At 41.4% G+C, this 20,071-nt stretch overlaps 1 protein-coding gene across 2 annotated transcripts in view; it reads left to right on the top strand.

Moving 5' to 3' along the window:
* Nucleotides 1–20,041, top strand: part of MCMBP (minichromosome maintenance complex binding protein) — a 124,891-nt gene extending 104,850 nt beyond the window's left edge. For both annotated transcript variants that reach the window (XM_033940659.1, XM_033940658.1), the window contains exons 14-16: nucleotides 9,987–10,151; nucleotides 10,525–10,613; nucleotides 18,358–20,041. In XM_033940659.1, coding sequence (XP_033796550.1) covers nucleotides 9,987–10,151; nucleotides 10,525–10,613; nucleotides 18,358–18,484 — 381 coding nt within the window. In that variant the 3' untranslated portion in view covers nucleotides 18,485–20,041. The remainder of the gene's footprint in view (nucleotides 1–9,986; nucleotides 10,152–10,524; nucleotides 10,614–18,357) is intronic.
* The last annotated feature ends 30 nt before the right edge of the window (nucleotides 20,042–20,071 follow it).

Here is a 20,071-nt window from a genome sequence, read left to right as displayed (position 1 = left end):
GCTCGAGGAACGTAGAGAGAGGGGGGACATGATTGAGACTTTTAAATATATCACAGGCCGCATCGAGGTGGAAGACAATATCTTCTTTCTTAAAGGACCTTCGACCACAAGAGGTCATCCGCTGAAAATCAAAGGCGGGCAATTTCATGGCAACACCAGGAAGTATTTCTTCACCGAAAGGGTGGTCGATCATTGGAATGAACTTCCATTGCAGGTGATTAACGCCAGCAGCGTGCTCGATTTTAAAAAGAAATTGGATATGTATGTGGGATCTCTAGCAGGGTTAAGTCTGGGGGTGGGTCATTAGCGTGGGCAGACTTGATGGGCTACAGCCTTTTTCTGCCGTCATATTCTATGTTTCTATGACAACTTCAGTTCTATAAACTTTTTTGGTAACAAGTTGGCATCAAACCCGACACACAGCATCCTATGATTCAGGCATTGATACCACATCCAGAGAGTTGGGTATCGGGCTCCTTGCAGAGGCAGGATTCATCTTCATCTATGCCTCAAGTATTGAAGGACATGGCATGTAAGAAAGCTAAAAAGATTCTTCCCCTACTAGGCTTGGCATGGTGTTCTCCCAAGCCTAGACCAAAGACCACTCCCTTTCCATTCAGCTGATGTCTCCTCATAGGCGTGCCTTGACATTGAGGTCTCCCATGTACAGAAATCAGTACAGCAGACTGCTTCCATGCCTGTGTCTCTTCTACTACTGGCAACATCTCTCCAGGAGGAGATCCAGGCTATGTTCAGACAAGAGCTTTCGGGTCTACTGCAGATACAGTCTTTACAGGCAATTCTTCTGTACCTCAGTCTAGCCCAAAATCAACAGAAGTGAAAGCAGTTGATGTGTAAAAGACCCAACACAGTCTTCTGTGAAATCACATGAAGCAAGTGAAATCAGTGTCCCTGGAAAGTCACAGTGTACCAAAGGTGATTCATACTTTGGAAAATAATTGAAACAAACAAGGTGAGATTGCAGCTACAGTCACATACAGCCTCTAATTTCACTTGCCTGATGTGATTTCACAGAAGACTAGACTCCTGAAGAAGGCACTGTGTGCTGAAACACAGACCTTGTTAGGTCCTCTGCACATCAACTGTTTCCACTTCAATTGATTTTGTGCATACATTGGCAACTGCAATCAAGACTGGATAATAAGTCATCTGGACAGATTGCTTTTTCTCCTACCCCTTTTTCTATCTTACGGTTATCCTTTGTGGGTACTTTTTTCCCCTCCCACTTTTTTAGTCCTTACGTAGAAACAATTAACACTGATTGTTTTTCAATAAAACGTGGCATCAGGCAAGGATGCATGTTATCACCTTATCTGATCAACCTGTATGGTGAAATTCATCTTCAGAAAAGCAAATTTGGAAGAAGAGTGTCAGTTTCAAAGTTGGTGGCTGAAATATAAACAACCTGCGCTATGCATATGATACAATACTCATCACTACCAGCAAAGAAGAAATGCTGTATCTACTGAGAAAAATCAGTCAAAAGTCATAACATGGAATTAGAACTGAACATAAACAAGACAAAGATCATGAACACAGAAAATGAAGATTTTGAGCCTGAAGTCGATAGAATAGAAGTAGTAAAGGATTTCAATATCCTGGGCTCTTTTTGTAAACAAAGAAGCAACTAGCAAGGAGGAAATACTCTGCAGAATAGTAGTTGGTCTTTCTTCAATGAAGACACTTGACAAAGTATTCAAAGGCAAGGAGGTAACACTCCAAACGAAGATCAGACTTGTTCATGCACTCATTTTCTCAGTGGTCAGTTACAGATGTGAAAGCTGGACACTACGGAAACAAGACAGAAGATTGACTCATTTGAGCGTTGGTGCTAGAGAATGATATTAGGCGTGCCATGGACTGCCTGAAGAACTAATAAATTGATTCTGGAAGAGATCCAAACCAGCTATGTCACACAAAGCCCAAATGATGAAGTTACGACTGCCATATTTTGGTCACACTATCGGAAGAGAGATTGCTGGGAAGATCGAAGGAACCAAGTAAAGAGGGTGACCTGCAATCAGATGGCTGGAGACGTTGAAAACAACCATGGGGATGACGTTGGAGGACCTTTCCGGACTAGCACAAAACCGATTTATTTTTAGATCTGCAATTCATCAAGTTGCTATGACTCGAGCACGAGTCGATGGCACCTAACAACACATAGAAACATAAAAACACTGAAGGAAAATAGACTATATGGCCTATCCAGTCTGCTTAACCATGATATAACTATCCCCTCTTCTTCTCTAAGAGATCCAATGCGCTTGTTCCAAGCTTTCTTGAACTCAGATATACTTGTCTCCACCATCTCCACCAGGCGATTCCACATATTTACCATAAGAAATATTTTTGAAGTTTATTTTATTTATTTATTCATTTATTTAGCCCGTCCTCCCGAAGGAGCCCAGAATGGGTAACAAAGAGTACATTCACAATATAGGACATGACAAAACATGATACAATTGATAATACAGTCATGACGGACATAGCATAGTTGATGATGCAGCATCTCCATTACACATATGACATGGATGATAGTACAGCTTCTGCGATACAGGCCTAACCACTCTCTAGCATCTGCCTATCAACCAGTTTCTAATCCAGTTCACCACTTTGGGTCTTAACTTCAGCCCATCAAGTTTGTTCAAGAGCCTCCTACGAGGAACTGTGTCAAAGGCTTTGCTGAAGTCTAAGTAAATTATATCTAGCATATGTCCTTGATCCAATTCTCTGGTCACCCAATCAAAAACTTCAATCGGGTTCATTTGGCACAATTTACCTTCAGTAAAACCATGTTGCCTCCTGTAACCCATTAGATATGAGGAATTTCACTATCCTTTCTTTCAGCAACACTTCCATTATTTTTTCAACAACCGAAGTGAGGCTCACCGGCCTGTATTTATTTATTTCAATTTCTATCTCGTTCTTCCAGAAGCTCAGAACGGGTTACAAATTGACATTCACAATCGTTTGAAGTCAGACTAGTCATGACAACAAATAGGTTACAGTGGATAATCACAGAGCTTTGATATACAAGCACTTTGATTTATGAGCATGCTTCTGGAACGAATTATGCTCGCAAACCAAGGTTCCACTGTATACATGTTGAGATCTTTAAATCTTCCCCATACGCTTTGATGACCACCAACCATTTTAGTATCCTTCCTCTGGACAGATTCTATCCTAGTCATACCTTTTTGAAAGTGTGGTCTCATCAGTATTCTCCCCAGAAATATTTTCCATCCGAGTGGCATGAAAAAGTAGTCAGGTAGGGTGGGATGGGGAAATTTGGTGGTGGGGAAAATTAACCCCCTCTTTTACTAAGGTGCACTAGCGTTTTTAGCGTGCGCAAACCCCCGCACTATGCAGGAAAACTAACGCCAGCTCAATGCTGGCGTTAGCATCTAGCACGCACATCAATTCTGCACGCGCTAAGCGCACGCTAAAACCGCTATCGCAGCTTAGTAAAAAGAGCCCTAAATATGTACTATTTTTATTAGTTTATTATTATTATTATCCAATGCTCAATATGACTTCCTTTTTTAAGGTTTGACACTTGTGCCAAAATATTTTTACTAAATTTAAGAAGTATCCAATTCTAAAAGGGAATAATTAGATATTTGCCCTCTTTCAAATGGTATAGAGGTTTAAAAAAGGGAAATACGTTAATGAAGTCATTAGGTTCAATCTAGCCATTTATTTATTTCTGCATGAATTTAAACAACTAAAAAAAAGATAAATATAGCTCATCCATTCATATTAGAAATGGCTCTACAGCACCTCTAATAATGTTTTGATCACTAGGTTCCTTCCTGAGGTCTCAGTGAGGATATGAAATAGATGCGATCCCCACTTCCAGACCTCTTCCACATAATTTATGGAGAGGTGTTACTGAGCCTTGAAGGAGACCTGTGTGATTGATCTTTATCTGCTACTTTTTTTGCTGTACACTTCCCCCCCTCCGTATTTGCAGGGGTTAGGGGCAGAGCTGGCCTGTGAATATTAAAAAACCGTGAATAATATTCGGACCGGTTCTGCCCCTAACCCCGCATCCCTTGGCTATTTTAAGCCCTGAAAGCCCCCGCTTAAGCCTTACCTGGTGGTCTAGTGGGTTTTCAGACCGGAGCGATCTTCCCACGCTCCTTCCCCATGCAGATCGCTCACAGGAAATGGCTGCCTTGAGCTCCCGTAGTCTCTCAAGCCATTTCCTGTGAGCGATCTGCACGAAGCAGGAGCATGGGAAGATCGTTCCTGCCCCGAAAACACGCTAGACCACCAGGTAAGGCTTAAAGGGGCGCTTACAGGGCTTAAAATAGCCTGAAAATAAATATGCATTTTTTGGTTTAAAACCGTGAATAAGCGAATCCGTAGATATGGAATTTGCGAATACGGAGGGGGAAGTGTAGTGCAAAGTGAGAGCTAGGCAAAACAGTTTAGGTAAAGAAGCAGGTAATAATTAGCAATGTATTTTAAATATTTTATTTTTATTTGCTTAGAATGTCATTTGAAAGCTGCTTGATGTTAATACAACTTTAATTTAATTTATTGAAGTAATTTTTAACTTCCCTTTCCTTATGTATCTCCCTTATGTGTCTCTTTAACTTTTAAATAATTTGTAGTTCTTATCCCTCTCTTCCCTTATGTTCTTAGTTTTGTTAAGTTTGTCAATAGTCTTATTAGACCTGGTTTTTGTTATTCATTGTATTGTTCCCCACATTTTATTATTATGTACATCGCTTAGAATTATGATTAAGCGATTAATCAAATCTTTATGAAACTTGGGGGGGGGGAGACAACACCTACATTAACAGTAAAGTTTGAATAGGGTCATTAAATCCAGTGGTGTGCCTAGTATATATGACAGCCAGTGCTGATCATTTTTCAACAACCCCCTCCTCTATATAAAAAAAAAGATATTTTTAGTAATAATCCATGAGTCACACAATAAGGATGCATCTAGGAAAAGGCAGCATCTTAAACACTGCAGTGAGCACTAGAACAACACATGCATTGTAAAACTAAACAAACCAGATCCTACACAGTCAATTGATCCTGTACAGTCACTGCTAACAGAAAGCCATATCCTTTTCATACACACAGAACAGAGATACACCCTCGCCTAATATGGAATAATCACAAACTAAAAATAGAACTATGTAGACAAAAGTTAAACTGAACAAAGAAAACAGACACCTCAGAAACAGTGACACGTCCTCTAATACTGTGCAAAATATAAAGACAGTAGATGTAAATTTGAAAAAAACTGCTACATAATAATCACCACTTTACAAATTAACAAACAAATAAAACAAATAAGAGAAATAAGAAAATACTTAATGCAATTGTATGAATTTTTATGATACACTTGTTGTTATATGAAAAATGAAGAAAAAGAAAAAAAGAAAATACCATTTTTTTTTTGGACTAATTAATTTTTCAATTAGCTTTCAGAGGCCAAATCTTTCTTCAAGACAGTACAGCAGGGCTGCCCACACTTTTTTAGTTTGCGAGCTACTTTTAAAATGACCAAGTCAAAATGATCTACCAACAAAATTTTTAAAAACACAAAGCACACTGTATGCAGAGAAAATGTTAATTATCATTTGTATTCAGGGGGGGGTTTCAGAGGTCAAGGCAGATGACTTTAAAATATGCAATGTCACCTCAATAACAACTATACAAAAATAGACAAATATACCCCTCTACCCTTTTACTAAACCGCGATAGCGGTTTTTAGCGCAGGGAGCTATGCTGAATGCCCCCGCACTGCTCTCAACACTCATAGGCTCCCTGCCCTAAAAACCACTATCACGGTTTAGTAAAAGTGGGCCATAGTGCAAAATAGACGGCAGATATAAGAACATAAGAAGTTGCCTCCGCTGAGGCAGACCAGAGGTCCATCTCGCCCAGCGGTCTACTTGCGCGGTGGCCCATCAGGCCCATTGCCTGAGCAGTGGTCCCTGACTAGCTCTATAGCCTATCTCTATTCCTATTACTGTAACTTACCTCTACTCCTATCCTTACAACCCATATCTGTACCCCTCAATCCCTTTGTCCTCTAGGAACCCTCTTTGAAGCCCTGTACAGTGCTCCTGTCTACCACAGCCTCTGGAAGCACATTCCATGTATCCACCACCCTCTGGGTGAAAAAGAACTTCCTAACTAAATTGAAAATAAAATAATTTTTCCTACCTTTTGGTCTGGTGATTTCATGAGTCTCTAGTTGCACTTTCTTCTTCTGACTATAAATCCAATATTTCTTTCTTTCTGCCCCTCCCCTTTTCTTTCTGTCTCTCTTTCTTTCTTTCTCTCTCCCCTGCCCCCTCTTTATTTCTGCCTTTCTTGCTCGCTCTCCCCCTGCCCCCCCCCCCCAAGCCATCGCTCCGATTTCTTCACTTCCTCAATTCGTTCCCTTTCCCCCCCAAGCCACCACAATGATTTCTCCCTGCTGCTTCCCCGAGCCAGGCCAGGCACGTACAAGCACTGGACTCACAAGACTTCACCTCCGACATCAATTCTGACGTCGGAGAGGAAGTTCCAGACCAGCAGGCAGCGATTGGCTGGCCCAGAACTTCCTCTCCGACATCAGAATTGATGTCAGAGGTGAAGTCTTGCGAGTCCGGCGCTTGTACGCACCTGGCCTGGCTCGGGGAGGCAGGAAGAAAAAGATCGCAAAGGCAACGCAATCGACTCACATTGCCCGACCATTTGGGCACCCCTGCAGTACAGTATACTGCTGTTATGGTATCCTGTCCTGACCTGAGGAAAGGGGTTTAGCCCCCCAAAATTGCCTTATTTCCATTTTCTATTTATAAACTTTAATCAATACAGTTACAATACTACTTGATTCTACGTAAAGCAACAAAAAAAATTTTTTGTACCTTTTGTCGTTTCTTCTTTAATCATCTTCTCTTCGCTCTCTTCTTTCTATTCAGCGTTTGTCCTCGTTCCCTTCCATGCAACATGTCCTTTCTCTTTGCCCCTTCCACCCAGCTTCTGCCCTCTCTCTCTCTCTACCCCTTCCATCTACTGTCCATCTACTGTCCACCCTCTCTCGGCCCTTTCCATCCAGTGTCTGCCCTCTCTCTGTTCCATATGGCATCTTTCCTCTTTCTATGTCCCTTCAATAAACTGTATATCCTGTGCCCTTTCTCTCTTTTGTACATGATTCCAGAGACTGCACCATTCTCTGTTTTAAAAGTATTCCATTAATTTACTTACCATAGAAGTTAGATTTACCAGCCTGTAGTTCCCTATCTCTTCCTTCCACTTTTGTGGAGATGGATGACATCCACCCTTCTCCAGTCCGCTGGTACTACTCCCAACTCTAGAGAAGCATTGAAAAGTTCCTTCAGCACCCTTGGATATACGCCATCTGACCCCATTGCTTTGTCCACCTTTAATTTGGCTAGCTCCTCATGAACATAGTCTTCGTTCGGGGTCTCCCACACCTCCAGTCCTTCTCCTAGCGCTTCAGCAGTGATCACAGAACATTAACATTTGTTAAGCAATTCAGCTTTATCTTTATCAGCTTGTATATCCTCCCCTTCCCCTTTGTCTCACAGTGCCACTTTTGCACTTCCTCCTATCATTAATGTATAAAAAAAAAAAATCTTGTCACCCCCCTCTCCTCCCCTGTTTTACTGTATCAGCTATTTTTCTTCCATTTGCATCTGTTTTTCTGACTACTCAACCAGTTTCCCTTAACTTTTCCAGATATTTTTGTCTGCATTCCTCTTTTGTGATCTTTTTGTAGTTTATGAAAGCTATCCTGCCTCCTTACATTTTCAGTTACTATTGAGAAGCAAAGCGGCCTTTTCTCACAAAATGGTTTATTGCCCTTGCAATAGCTCCAGTCCAAAGGAAGGCTATTAAAATGGTTGGTCTTCATCAAAAAACATATGGGGACATATACTTTGGAGGAAAGACACAGCATAGGGGACATATGATAGGTGTTTAAATACCCACGTGTTATTAATGCGTATTAGGCGAGCCTTTCAATTTAAAAGGAAGTTTTAGAATGAGGGGTACATAGGATGAAGGTACGAGGATCGACTCGGAAGGATCCTCAGAAAATAACGTTTCACAGAAAGGGTGGAATGGCTTCCTAGTGGAGGTGGAAGAGATGAAAAATGTATCTGAATTTTATGAAAGCTTCAGACAAGTATATTAATCTCTAAGGGAGAGGAATGGATAGGCAGACTAGATAGGCCATATGGTCTTTTATCTGCCTTCATCTTTCTCGGTTCCTAAGTATTTCTAGGATAAGCAGTATAAAATCTGTTTTACTCTTTTGGGATCTTCCAGGTACTTTGGACTGGGTTGGCCACTGTTGGAAACAGGATAGTGGGCTTGACTGACCTTTGGTCTTTCCAAGTATGGCAACTTTTTATGTTCCTATGTCCTAAAAAATCGCTTAGCTTTGGGTCAACCACTATAATTCTATGAAGGGAATTTGGCAAATTTCCTGAAAGGGAGTCTGAAACTTTTGAGTGTTTTGAAAATACTTTCTCTACAGAGACTAGATCAGAGTAGAGAATGACATGGGACAAATTTTTCCCCGTCCCCACAAGAATTCATTTTCCCATCCTGTCGCCGTGACTATCAATTTTAAACTGAAACTAAACTCTGAAAAGACAAAAATCTTCTTGGCAAGTCCAAAGGAAAAAATCACTACAACAATACACCGAAATGGTCATGATCACCCAATATCTAAAACTATAAAAATACTAGGAGTCACCTTAGACACCCACCTGACCTTGATCGAACACACGACTCGGTGACAAAAAAAGTGCTTCTCCACACTTTGAAAATTAAAAACTATCAAAAAATATTTCGACCCACTATCCTTCAGACTACTGGTACAGTCATTGATTCTATCCACCCTAGACTACTGCAACATCATTTATGTGGGTATTCCTTAAAAAACGTGAGAAAACTAAGAATAGTGCAAAACACGGCCGTCCGCTTAATATTCGGACTAAAGAAAAGTGATCACATTAGTCCCTACTACAAACTGCTACACTGGTTGCCAATGGAGGCACAAATTTTATTCAAGTTCTCTTGCTTTTGCTATAAACTGGTGAGGGGAATGGCCCCCAATTATCTATTACCTCACTTCGAACTGTACACCCCCAAAAGGACAACCAGAAATCGCAACCTCTTTGCTTACCCGAAGATCACAGGTTGCAAATATAGAACCTTTCTGGATAGAACTTTCAAATTTCAAGCTGGTAAACAGCAAACCTGGCTAGTCAACTTCATTGACAGAGCCAAGTTAACCTACGGCGCCTTTCGGAAAGAAGTCAAGACCGCTCTGTTCAATAGATTTAATTCCTAGTCAGAAAACGCCCCCCCTTTTTTAAAGCTATTACTCTTCATGCTGATACCACGCGTTTTCTCTTTTCAGTATTCAGTGTCTTCTTCACCATTTGTATTCTGTAATTCGCTGGCCATCCAGCCCCTTTTAATGTAACAAGTTAAGATTATACTGTAACCCATTAATATCTTTTTCTTGCTAAATTGTACACTACAATCACTGACTGCTCAGTGACATCTGCTCTATTTGTACACTGTAATTCACTGATTGTACAGCTCTCTTCACTGTGAACCGCCTAGAAGTCGCAAGGTTATGGCGGTATAGAAAAAAATAAAGTTAGTTAGTTAGATTTCTTTTCCTGTCCTGTCCTGTCCTCATCTGCACACGCCTCAAACACTTTAAAATCATAAGTGTTTGAGGCTTGTGTGGTTAAGGCAGAGCTTATAGTAATGGGGCAGGGACTGTCCCCGTGTCATTCTCTAGATCAGAGCCCCCTCCTAATTTCATGTTCTGCAGGGTAGGAATGGAGTCGAATCACTCTGTATCAGTTGATTAACTGAAAATATTCCTCTCCTGTGTTAGGAGTGAGGTAGATGGACGGAGTAGGCAGGTTGATAATGTGTATTCTCTGTTTTATTCCCAGTCAGATTGTCAGGTGCACTTAAAGCCAGAGATACTTCCTCCGAACATGGAGGAGTACATCACCAATCTCCTCACAGCTGTGGTGCCCTCACTTCTCAACAAGTTTCGCGTTTACCTGAGCTTGGTTCGGCTTCTCGATTACAGCATCTCTGATGAGGTGACCAAGGTAAGAACAAGTATAGAGAGAATAAAATCTTTCAATGTAGCAGGAAGGGGTTGTATTGATGACAGGATTGTTGCTGTCTGGAATAGCTTCTTTATAATCCAATTTAAATGTTGGTTGCATGAATACTCTGAATGAAACATTACATTACATTACATTAGTGATTTCTATTCCGCCATTACCTTGCGGTTCAAGGTGGATTACATTCAAACTAAAAACAAGAATTACATTCAAATATTAAATAAGGAAATCAGAAATACAAACAAGAAAACACCAGAAATCAAACTCGTGCCCACAGTTGTCCAGAATAGCTTAATCGCTCTCCTCACTTTCCAGCCTCTCCGTTATTTCTGTTATGTATTATCTCTGGTTCTAGGCAGTAGAGGAGGACTTTGTGGAAATGCGGAAGAATGACCCTCAAAGTATTAGTGCTGATGACCTGCACAGAATGCTGGTGGTAGCCAGGTGAGTCCTCCTTGTATTTCAATGGGTTCCATTGGGATTCATTTCCTGACTGATACATAGGCACCCAGTATAAGAGGCTTGGGGAGTATAAGCCTCAAAATTTATAAATAAAGTAATGTGGGCAACCAATAATATAATGAATGCATCTTGCAATGAATCCCAGACACACAATGCAAACTACAGACAGCACATATAAATGTGGAGAAAAAGGAGATCTCAGTTCAGCTTCAAACCTCCACAGATGTAAGCCGACAAAATAGAGCAGAGTTATTTCAATTCAGTAAGCAATTTCATTCTTTAGCCCACTCCAAACTCTCACAGGGAAAGAAAGCAAATTTTGTCACAGTTCGATCCAATACACTGGGTAAATAAGTAGTCAGACTTAGCTGTAGCAGGTCTCAGTATAGCTCTGTCTGAGGTCCCGGCAAGTCTTCTACTCCTCTTACTTCGGGTCACAGTAATGCCATTCAGACCACATTCGGGCAACTGGGTCACCTGTAATTCACCCTACAAAGAAATCCTTGTATCGCATTTCCAAAAAGAAACAGACGAGATTTCAGTTATCATCAGGAGGGTCCAGCGGCAGTGAAGATACCACACAAAGGGGAACAGAGGATGACTCGGAGGAGGAAATACAGAAGAAGAAACCCGCAGGAGGCCAAGGCAGAGGAAGGAGAGGTCGAGGATCGAGGCTCCGCACACGGTCCCAAATGAGACAGGATCAGTTATGATGAACATATCTAATTATGAATTAACAGAAGAGGAGGAAGGGCCTTGAATAAAGGCCTCACCTTTGTACTGACATGTGATCATGAGCCTTTTCAATTTCATATTGAATTAGAGAAGTTTGTGAGAAAGCTGCAGAAACAGTTATTTTTGTCAGGTGGAAGAATCTGGATTGAATAGATCTGTGGTACGAGATCAATGTACGTGGATTCTACCTGGGCCCCTTGACCCCATCCTGACAACTTTTAAGATGACTATACTTAAAGAAATAGAAAAAATGGAAAGGGAAAAGTTCTTTAAACAAAATCTGAGTAAAGTAGAAAGAACTGCTTTGAAGAAATTAAAATCTGAGGAATCTATAGTCATTAAGAGAGCCGATAAGGGCAGTGTTATAGTGGTGTGGGCGGAAGCTTATAAACAACTATCCAAAGCAAATCATTACATTCAGTTATTAGAAGATCTGCAGATGACATTACAATAGTCATCCCACTAACCAGTTTCACTCCAGAGTTGCTCACCTCTCTTTCAAGCTCACTTACTCAGATAGAACTCTGGATGCTATCCCACAGACTAAAATTAAATCCTGCCAAAACCAAATTCTTCCTAGCTACCCCAAACGACAAAATCAAAGACACCACAATCCAAGTGAAAGGTATGGCCTTCCCCCTCAAACAAACCTTAAAAGTATTGGGAGTCACCCTAGACAAACATCTATCCTTGGAAAAACATACTGATATTACTGTCAGGAAATGCATTTCAGTACTTTGGAAACAACGCACCATAAAAAATACTTTGACGACACCTCATTCCACCTGTTGATACAATCCTCCATTCTCAGCATCCTAGACTACTGCAACATCATTTATCTGGCCTCCACGAAGAAAACCATCAGGAGACTGAAACTGATCCAGAACACCGCCGTTCGCCTTATATTTGGCTTAAACAAATGGGAACACATCACCCCTTTTTACCACAAACTACATTGGCTACCCCTTGAATCTAGAATCCTATTCAAGTTCGCTTGCTTCTGCTACAAAACTGTTTTTGGTCTATCTCCGAGCTACCTCACCCCACATTTCAACCTGAACTGCAACAAAAAGAACTCCCGCAGAATCAATCTTTTCGCCTTCCCCTCCCTAAAACTATGTCACCTCAAAAGGTTCTTCGACAAAACCTTCGCCTTCCAGGCAGCCAAACAGAACCCTTGGCTAGCCCAAATTCTGCTCAAGGCCCACTCTTACATGGATTTCCGAAAAATACTCAAAACTCATTTATTCCACGCTCAAAACCCTTAATCCCCTCTCTTCCACTTCTCTCACCCCTCCCTCAAACGACCCAACTCTCCCGGACCCCCCCCCTTTTTTGATTCCCCCCATCTCACTACCTCCAATGACCTGTACAATCCCCCCTCTCATGCTCACCTTAACCACTTCATTGCTTGTAATTATGATCAATTGTAAGTTCTTGTTAAATTTTGTTTATCTGTTGTGAAAACTCCCCTCCTCATGCTCACTTGAATATCTACATTACTTGTAATTCTAGTTTATTGTAATTTCTTATTAAACTTTGTTTAATTGATGTGAACCGCCTAGAACTCCCTGGGTATGGCGGTATACAAGAATAAAGTTATTATTATTATCCTTCTGATGTAATTTCTCATTTCTATACATCTAATTGACTAAATATTTTTAAAGAGCTTGTGGATTTGGTGAAATCGGGCAAGGATCAGGGCGTTGTAACTAATAATGAATATAAGTTTTTGACAAATCAATTTTTCAAGATACCTGTCTTCTATCTTTTTCCAAAAATCCTTAAAGATATGGCTAATCCACCCAGCCGGCCTATTGTTTCGGCTTGAGATTCAAGAACATAAGCAATGCCTCTGCTGGGTCAGACCTGAGGTCCATCGTGCCCAGCAGTCCGCTCACGCGGTGGCCCAACAGGTTCAGGACCTATGCAGTAATCTTCTGTCGATACCCTCTATCCTCTTTTCCAGCAGGAAATTGTCCAATCCTTTCTTAAACCCCAGTACCGTACTCTGCCCTATTAAGTCCTCTGGAAGCGCATTCCAGGTGTCCACCACATGTTGGGTAAAGAAGAACTTCCTAGCATTCGTTTTGAATCTGTCCTCTTTCAACTTTTCCGAATGCCCTCTTGTTTTTTTATTTTTTGAAAGTTTGAAGAATCTGTCCCTCTCTACTCTCTCTATACCCTTCATGATCTTGTAAGTCTCTATCATATCCCCTCTAAGTCTCCTCTTCTCCAGGGAAAAGAGACCCAGTTTCTCCAATCTCTCAGCGTATGAAAGGTTTTCCATCCCCTTTATCAGACGTGTCGCTCTCCTCTGAACCCTTTCGAGTAACGCCATGTCCTTCTTAAGGTACGGTGACCAATATTGGACGAAGTATTCCAGAAGCGGGCACACCATCGTCCGATACAATGGTAGGATAATTTCTTTCATTCTGGTTGTAATACCCTTCTTGATTATACCTAGCATTCTATTTGCTCTCTTAGCGGCCGCTGCGCACTGTGCCGTCGGTTTCATTGTCATGTCCACCATTACCACCAAGTCCCGTTCTTGATTACTCTCATTCAGTAAGATCCCTCCCTTCGTGTAGTTGTGCCTTGGGTTTCTGCTTCCCACATGTAATACTTTACATTTCTCAACATTGAACTTCATCTGCCATCTCGTCGCCCATTCTCCTAGTTTGTTCAAGTCCCTTTGCAATTCTTTGCAGTCCTCTTTAGTCCGAGCTCCACTAAATAGTTTGGTGTTCACAAATTTTATTATCTCACACTTCGTCCCTGCTTCTAGATTATTTATAAATATATTAAATAGCAGCGGTCTGAGCACCGAGCCCTGCGGAACACCACTCGTGACTCTCCTCCAGTCCGAGTAGTGGCCCTTCACTCCTACCCTCTGTTTCCTATCTGCCAACCAGTTTCTGATCCATCTATGTACGTCTCCTTCCACCCCATGGTTCTTCAGCTTCCGGAGTAGACGTTCACGAGGCACCTTGTCAAAGGCTTTTTGGTAATCTAGGTATATGATGTTTAAGGGGTCTCCTCTGTCCATCCGTTTGTTAATTCCTTTGAAGAAGTGCAATAAGTTAGTTAGGCACAATCTCCCCTTGCAGAAACCATGTTGGCTGGTTAACAGAAGTTCGTTTCTTTCCAAATGTTCATCGATGTTTTCTTTTATCAGTGCTTCCGCCATTTTCCCCGGAACCGAGGTCAGACTCACCGGTCTGTAGTTTCCCGGGTCACCTCTTGATCCCTTTTTGAAGATGGGCGTAACATTGGCTATCTTCCAATCCTCCGTGATCACGCCTGTTTTCAGGGATAGGTTGCAAATTTGCTGCAGTAGTCATAGAAACATAGAAGATGATGGCAGATAAGGGCCATAGCCCATCAGGTCTGCCCACTCTACTGACCCATCCCCAAGTACTATCCTAGGGATCCCACTCCTGGTGACAGGTTCCCTTGGCTTAACCCTCTAAGGGATCCCACATGGGCATCCCATATGTTCTTAAGTTCTTGCATGCTGTTTGCCTCGATCACCTGCACCGGGAGCTCGTTCCAAGGATCAACCACTTTCTCGGTGAAGAAATATTTCCTGGTGTCGCCATGAAATTTCCCACCCCTGAGTTTGAGCGGATGCCCTCTTGTGGCTGAGGGTCCTTTGAGAAAGAGAATCTCTTCTTCCATCTCGATACGGCCGGTAATATACTTAAACGTCTCGATCATGTCTCCTCTCTCCCTACGTTCCTCGAGTGAGTACAGCCGCAAATTTTTCAGCCTTTCCTCATACGATAGATCCTTGAGCCCCGAGACCATCCTGGTGGCCATCCGTTGCATCAACTCTACTCTCAGCACATCTTTTCGGTAGTGTGGCCTCCAGAATTGCACACAGTATTCCAAATGAGGTCTCACCATGGTTCTGTATAATGGCATTATGACTTCAGGCTTCCGGCTGACGAAACTCCTGCGAATGCAACCTAACAACTGTCTTGCCTTAGATGTAGCCTTCTCCACATGATCTGCAGTGTTCATGTCTGCGCTGATGATGGATATTTGGAGCATTGAGATTAAGCATCAGATTTCAGCTTCTCAATGGCCACAAATTTGGTCTTGGAGGATAGGATGTACAATGTCTGCATCTACGAGACAAACATGGTTTTTTTCTATTGCATAGAGCATTTTGGACCCCAGTTAGATTACAGAAGTTGAATAGTTCAAAGTCTAATAGATACTGGCATTGTCATCTTGAAATAGGGACTTTAGATCATCTTTTGTTTTATTGTCCCTATATCTTAGCCTTTTGGAATTCCATCTGGGATCAAGTAAATTGTTTACTGGAAAATCATGTAGCACTATCTTATGATACAGTTTTATTTGGAACAGCTATGAGAAAAAATTGTCAGATATCATCATTTAATAATAAATTTTATTAATTATGACTGGAGTCGCTATTCAACATATCACCAACAATTGGAAGGATTGCAGTAGACTTAATTTCAACTTTTGGTGGAATTCATTATGCCACATGTTTAGAATGGAAAGATCATTAGCTGTACAAAATGGAAATTATAAGACCTTTATTAAAATATGGGGGCCATTGACAACTTTTTGTGATGATTAAACACCAGTTTCTCTATTGAAATGTACACCATGATAATGATAGAGAGGGGGATGGGTTCTTGTTATAGTATGTATATTAATAATAATAATAATGAGGAGGGAGGGTGGGTTATAGGTTTATATATATACAATTGTCGTTTATCTTGATAGATCTTTCAAGTGTTGTTTCAGAGACAATGTATGGTTTTACTTTGTACACTTGTTGAATGATTAAAAATGAATAAAGAATTATAAAAAAAAGATGAGGCAGATCAGCTTCCAAGGCTTCTATCACTAGATGCATTTGCATGGCAATCTCGTCGACATACATGGGCAAGCGGCCACCTAATTATCTCAAAGCTCATTCGAGCGGAAGTGTGGCATCTTCATAGATGGAGTCGCAAACAGTTCCACTTGAAGAGATCTGTAGAGCAGCTACTTGGTCTATTCTCCATACCTTTTACAAGGTTTACAGAGTGGATGTGGCGGATCAGGAGGATGATGCTTTTGGTTCCTTGGTTTTATGGGCAGACTCATCTGTCCCTAGACATCTGACATTGCTATAGTTTGTCACCTAACTTAGACTCCTGTGTTTATAAAACAGAATGAAAGGTTAGTTTCTTACCTTGATAAATTTTCTGTTAATATACACAGGAGTCTGTACAGCCAACCCTATGAGTTTTACATTTCACCTGCTTTCTGCTGTGGACAACTGTACAGTCCAGAACTGGAATTTTTCTCCTGTTAGTTGAATGAACATGTATGAATAAATTACCTATAAAGTAATGCTGAGCTTCAGGGCTCCTTAAGTGCTGGTGCTAGTTGCACACAGCAGGTTGGTTCATTGATATGCCTATGTTGCAAGTTTATGCTAATTGTTCCTTTTTCATGAGTTACAGAGCAGAACCAAAATGTATATGGGGAAGTTCCCTGTGCCCCATCTCTTCTGTGTAGATCAGGGATAGGGAACTCCAGTCCTCGAGAGCTGTATTCCAGTCGGGTTTTCAGGATTTCCCCAATGAATATGCATTGAAAGCAGTGCATGCAAATAGATCTCATGCATATTCATTGGGGAAATCCTGAAAACCCGACTGGAATACAGCTCTCGAGGACCGGAGTTCCCTACCCCTGGTGTAGATTGATTGCTTTGGTACAAACTGAAGAGGGAACTATACTCTACTAGTGAAGGAGGAGGAGCTGAAAGATGTGATTGACATCTTTCTGCAAACAGTAGCAAGCTTGATCACTCCTGTGTATATTAACAGAAAGTTTATCGAGGTAAGAACCTAATCTTTCATTACAACTCTTGCCCTAGCTGCATTTTTAGTCAATTAGATGTATAGAAATGAGAAATTAAATATTGTGGAAGCACCTGACTAGACTTTATAGTGTTGGTACAGGCATGTGCACTACCAGGCCTTTGGCAAACTAGGCACGGGTGGGGGGGGGGGGAGCTGTACTCTAAGTTTGGGAAGTTAAGATTGGCAGTTGCCTGGCTCTTACATGGTTTGGCAGATTTTTAGAAGGTTAGAAACATGACGGCAGATAAAAGCCAAATGGCCCATCCAGTATGCCCATCCGTAGTAACCCTGATCTCTTCCTCTCTCTGAGACGCCACGTGCCTGTTCCAGGCTTTCTTGAATTCGACACAGTCCGTCTCCACCACCTCTTCCGGAAGACTGTTCCATGTATCTACCACTCTTTTTGTAAAAAAGCTTTTCCTCAGATTACGCCAGAGCCTATCACCTCTTAACTTCAACCTATGCCCTCTCATTACAGAGCTTCCTTTCAAATGAAAGAGTCGACTCATGCACATTTACATTACATAGGTATTAACATTCTCTATCATATCTCCCCTCTCCTGCCTTTTCTCCAAAGTATACAGATTGAGATCTTGAAGTCTGTTCCAATACGCCTTATCACGAAGACCACACACACTTTAACCTCACTATCTGCAGTTTTCACTGTGTGTGAGAAGGAGCTTGTCTCTTTTCACTATTACTAGCAGGAAGGCTGTGGCTATGAAGCATTAGAAGGCAGCTCGACTTATTAGAGACTGGGTCAGTGAATGTAGCCAATACGAAGGCAGTGAAGAGATGCACGGGAGGAGATCCCAGTACATCTCAGCGGGGGAAGTAGTACAAATAGTGACTAAAAATTGTACCCGTCATCACTTAACCTGATCTGACCCACAGGAGTTAGAAAGAATTCTCTGCATACTTTCCCTATTTAATAACCAGGCGATGGACCATGTGTGGGCAAAGTTCTTCCAGCTTGCAGTAAATGGATTGCATGTAATGCACCAACTATGTTTCCATGCTGGATAAGGGGCTCGGTTTCAGTTTTCCTATTCTTCATGGTTGGGATGACTAATGCTTTTGTTGTCATTTCTCCGTAGGTTGCTGTCTCTCAGTGTTGGTCAGACCACCCTCTCTCGTGAGCGATGGCTCAGAGCAAAGCAGCTCGAGGACCTGCGTAAGACCAGACTCCAGCAGCAGCAGTGTGTCAATGGAAATGAACTTTAGGCAGACAAGATTGGTTCTGTGACTCTTCCTTCAGAATGGAAAATTTAAAGAGAACCATGATGGAGTTTGTCCCTAGGAAGCCATACCATGCCGTCTTGTATATAACTTGTAAGAAAGTGCAATTAGCTTTTTTGCTCCCCTCAATACCATTTTGATACAATTTTGGAAAGTCAGTAGCAAAATTAAAGTTTATACAGTCTGTTCTATTAACTATTAAACTTGTGATGCCTGTTTGGTAACTTTCACTCCAAGAGATGAGTAATGGTTGCAGTTTCCTTGGCGGATGGGGCTTTGGTTTGCTAAGTGCTCTGACCTTTTAGTCTTGTACGTACTTGGTTTATTTGCCTCATCCCCTGCCAAGACTTGAGTTAATTTCTCCACTCGGGCCCCAAGGAAGATTTATTTAGAATTGAAGCCAATGTGGAAGATAAAGAGCTTTCCTCAACTTAAGAAATACTGGGCTGTGTGAGTTGCTATTTGGGTATAGCGATCACTTTTCTGCTTTTTTATTTCCTCCTAAGGTTGCTTTGTTATTTGGCATACTAAATAGAGTTTATAAATGACTCCTCTTAGCAGTAGTTAAAGATCTACTTACTCTCTTCATTGTTGAGCATGAAAGAACCCCATTAACCTAATAACTCAAAATAAGTATTTTTGAAGACCAGTTTGCTATCTCATCTCGCTTTTGAAACATTTGGACCCATTCTTCCACACTGCCCTCTGAACACTGGTACTTGAAGCTCTCCGTTCAGATCCCACTCAGGAACAGGGAGGCAGCTACTTCCCCTGGAACAGGAGGTGGCAAAGTACTCTAATAAGAGAGAGAAAATCTTCTAAGGCAAGCTGGTCCTTATCAGTAAAAGAATGAGCAGGGATGCTGTGCTCTATTAATTGAATTCACTCAAGATCAGGCCCCAAGCCTGCTGCAAGGCTTTAGGGCAGTGTCTCACAAACAGTGTGCCCCAAAAGATTTTTAAAAATGCCCTTCATAAGTATACACTAGAATAGATGACATGTAGGTTGTAGACATAAGTCTGGCAATGTTATGAGCCTCTGTGTGCTTAAGGATACAACTGCCCAGACAAGCATCATTCTTTGACCCTGCTTGGTCCTTGAAAACTAATGACAAGTCTTTTTATTTTTTAATGCAGTAGTTATCCTAAGTTGAGCAATAAAGCAATCAAGGCTTTCTTACAATTTTGATCTTCTTACCTTTGCAAACTTGGATTTTCAGTTCTGACAAATTAAATTGTAAAAAAGAGCACAAGCACAGCCATCACATTGCTTAGCAATGAATAACTATTGGAAATTCATGAGGATAGTGGCATGTAGATGTCTAAGAGATTGAATTTGTTCTATGGAAGAAATTATTGTATGTGATTGCATGTACTGTATTTTTTGCTCCATAAGATGCACTTTTTCCACCCCCAAAAAGGGGGTGGAAAAGTAGGTGTGTCTTATGGTCCAGCACGGTACAGCTGCCTTTCGTTGTAGAGCGGTGCACAATGTAGGAGTGCAACCTTTGTGCTTCCTGCCTGGTCTCGTGCCACTCTGTGATTTGCTGAGGTCAGTTCTCCCAGCAGGAGA

This window comes from Geotrypetes seraphini, chromosome 4 (assembly GCF_902459505.1).
Source record: "Geotrypetes seraphini chromosome 4, aGeoSer1.1, whole genome shotgun sequence".
NCBI classification, from domain to species: domain Eukaryota; kingdom Metazoa; phylum Chordata; class Amphibia; order Gymnophiona; family Dermophiidae; genus Geotrypetes; species Geotrypetes seraphini.
Note: the sequence above shows the minus strand (reverse complement) of the source record. Positions and strands in the feature narration are given on the sequence as shown.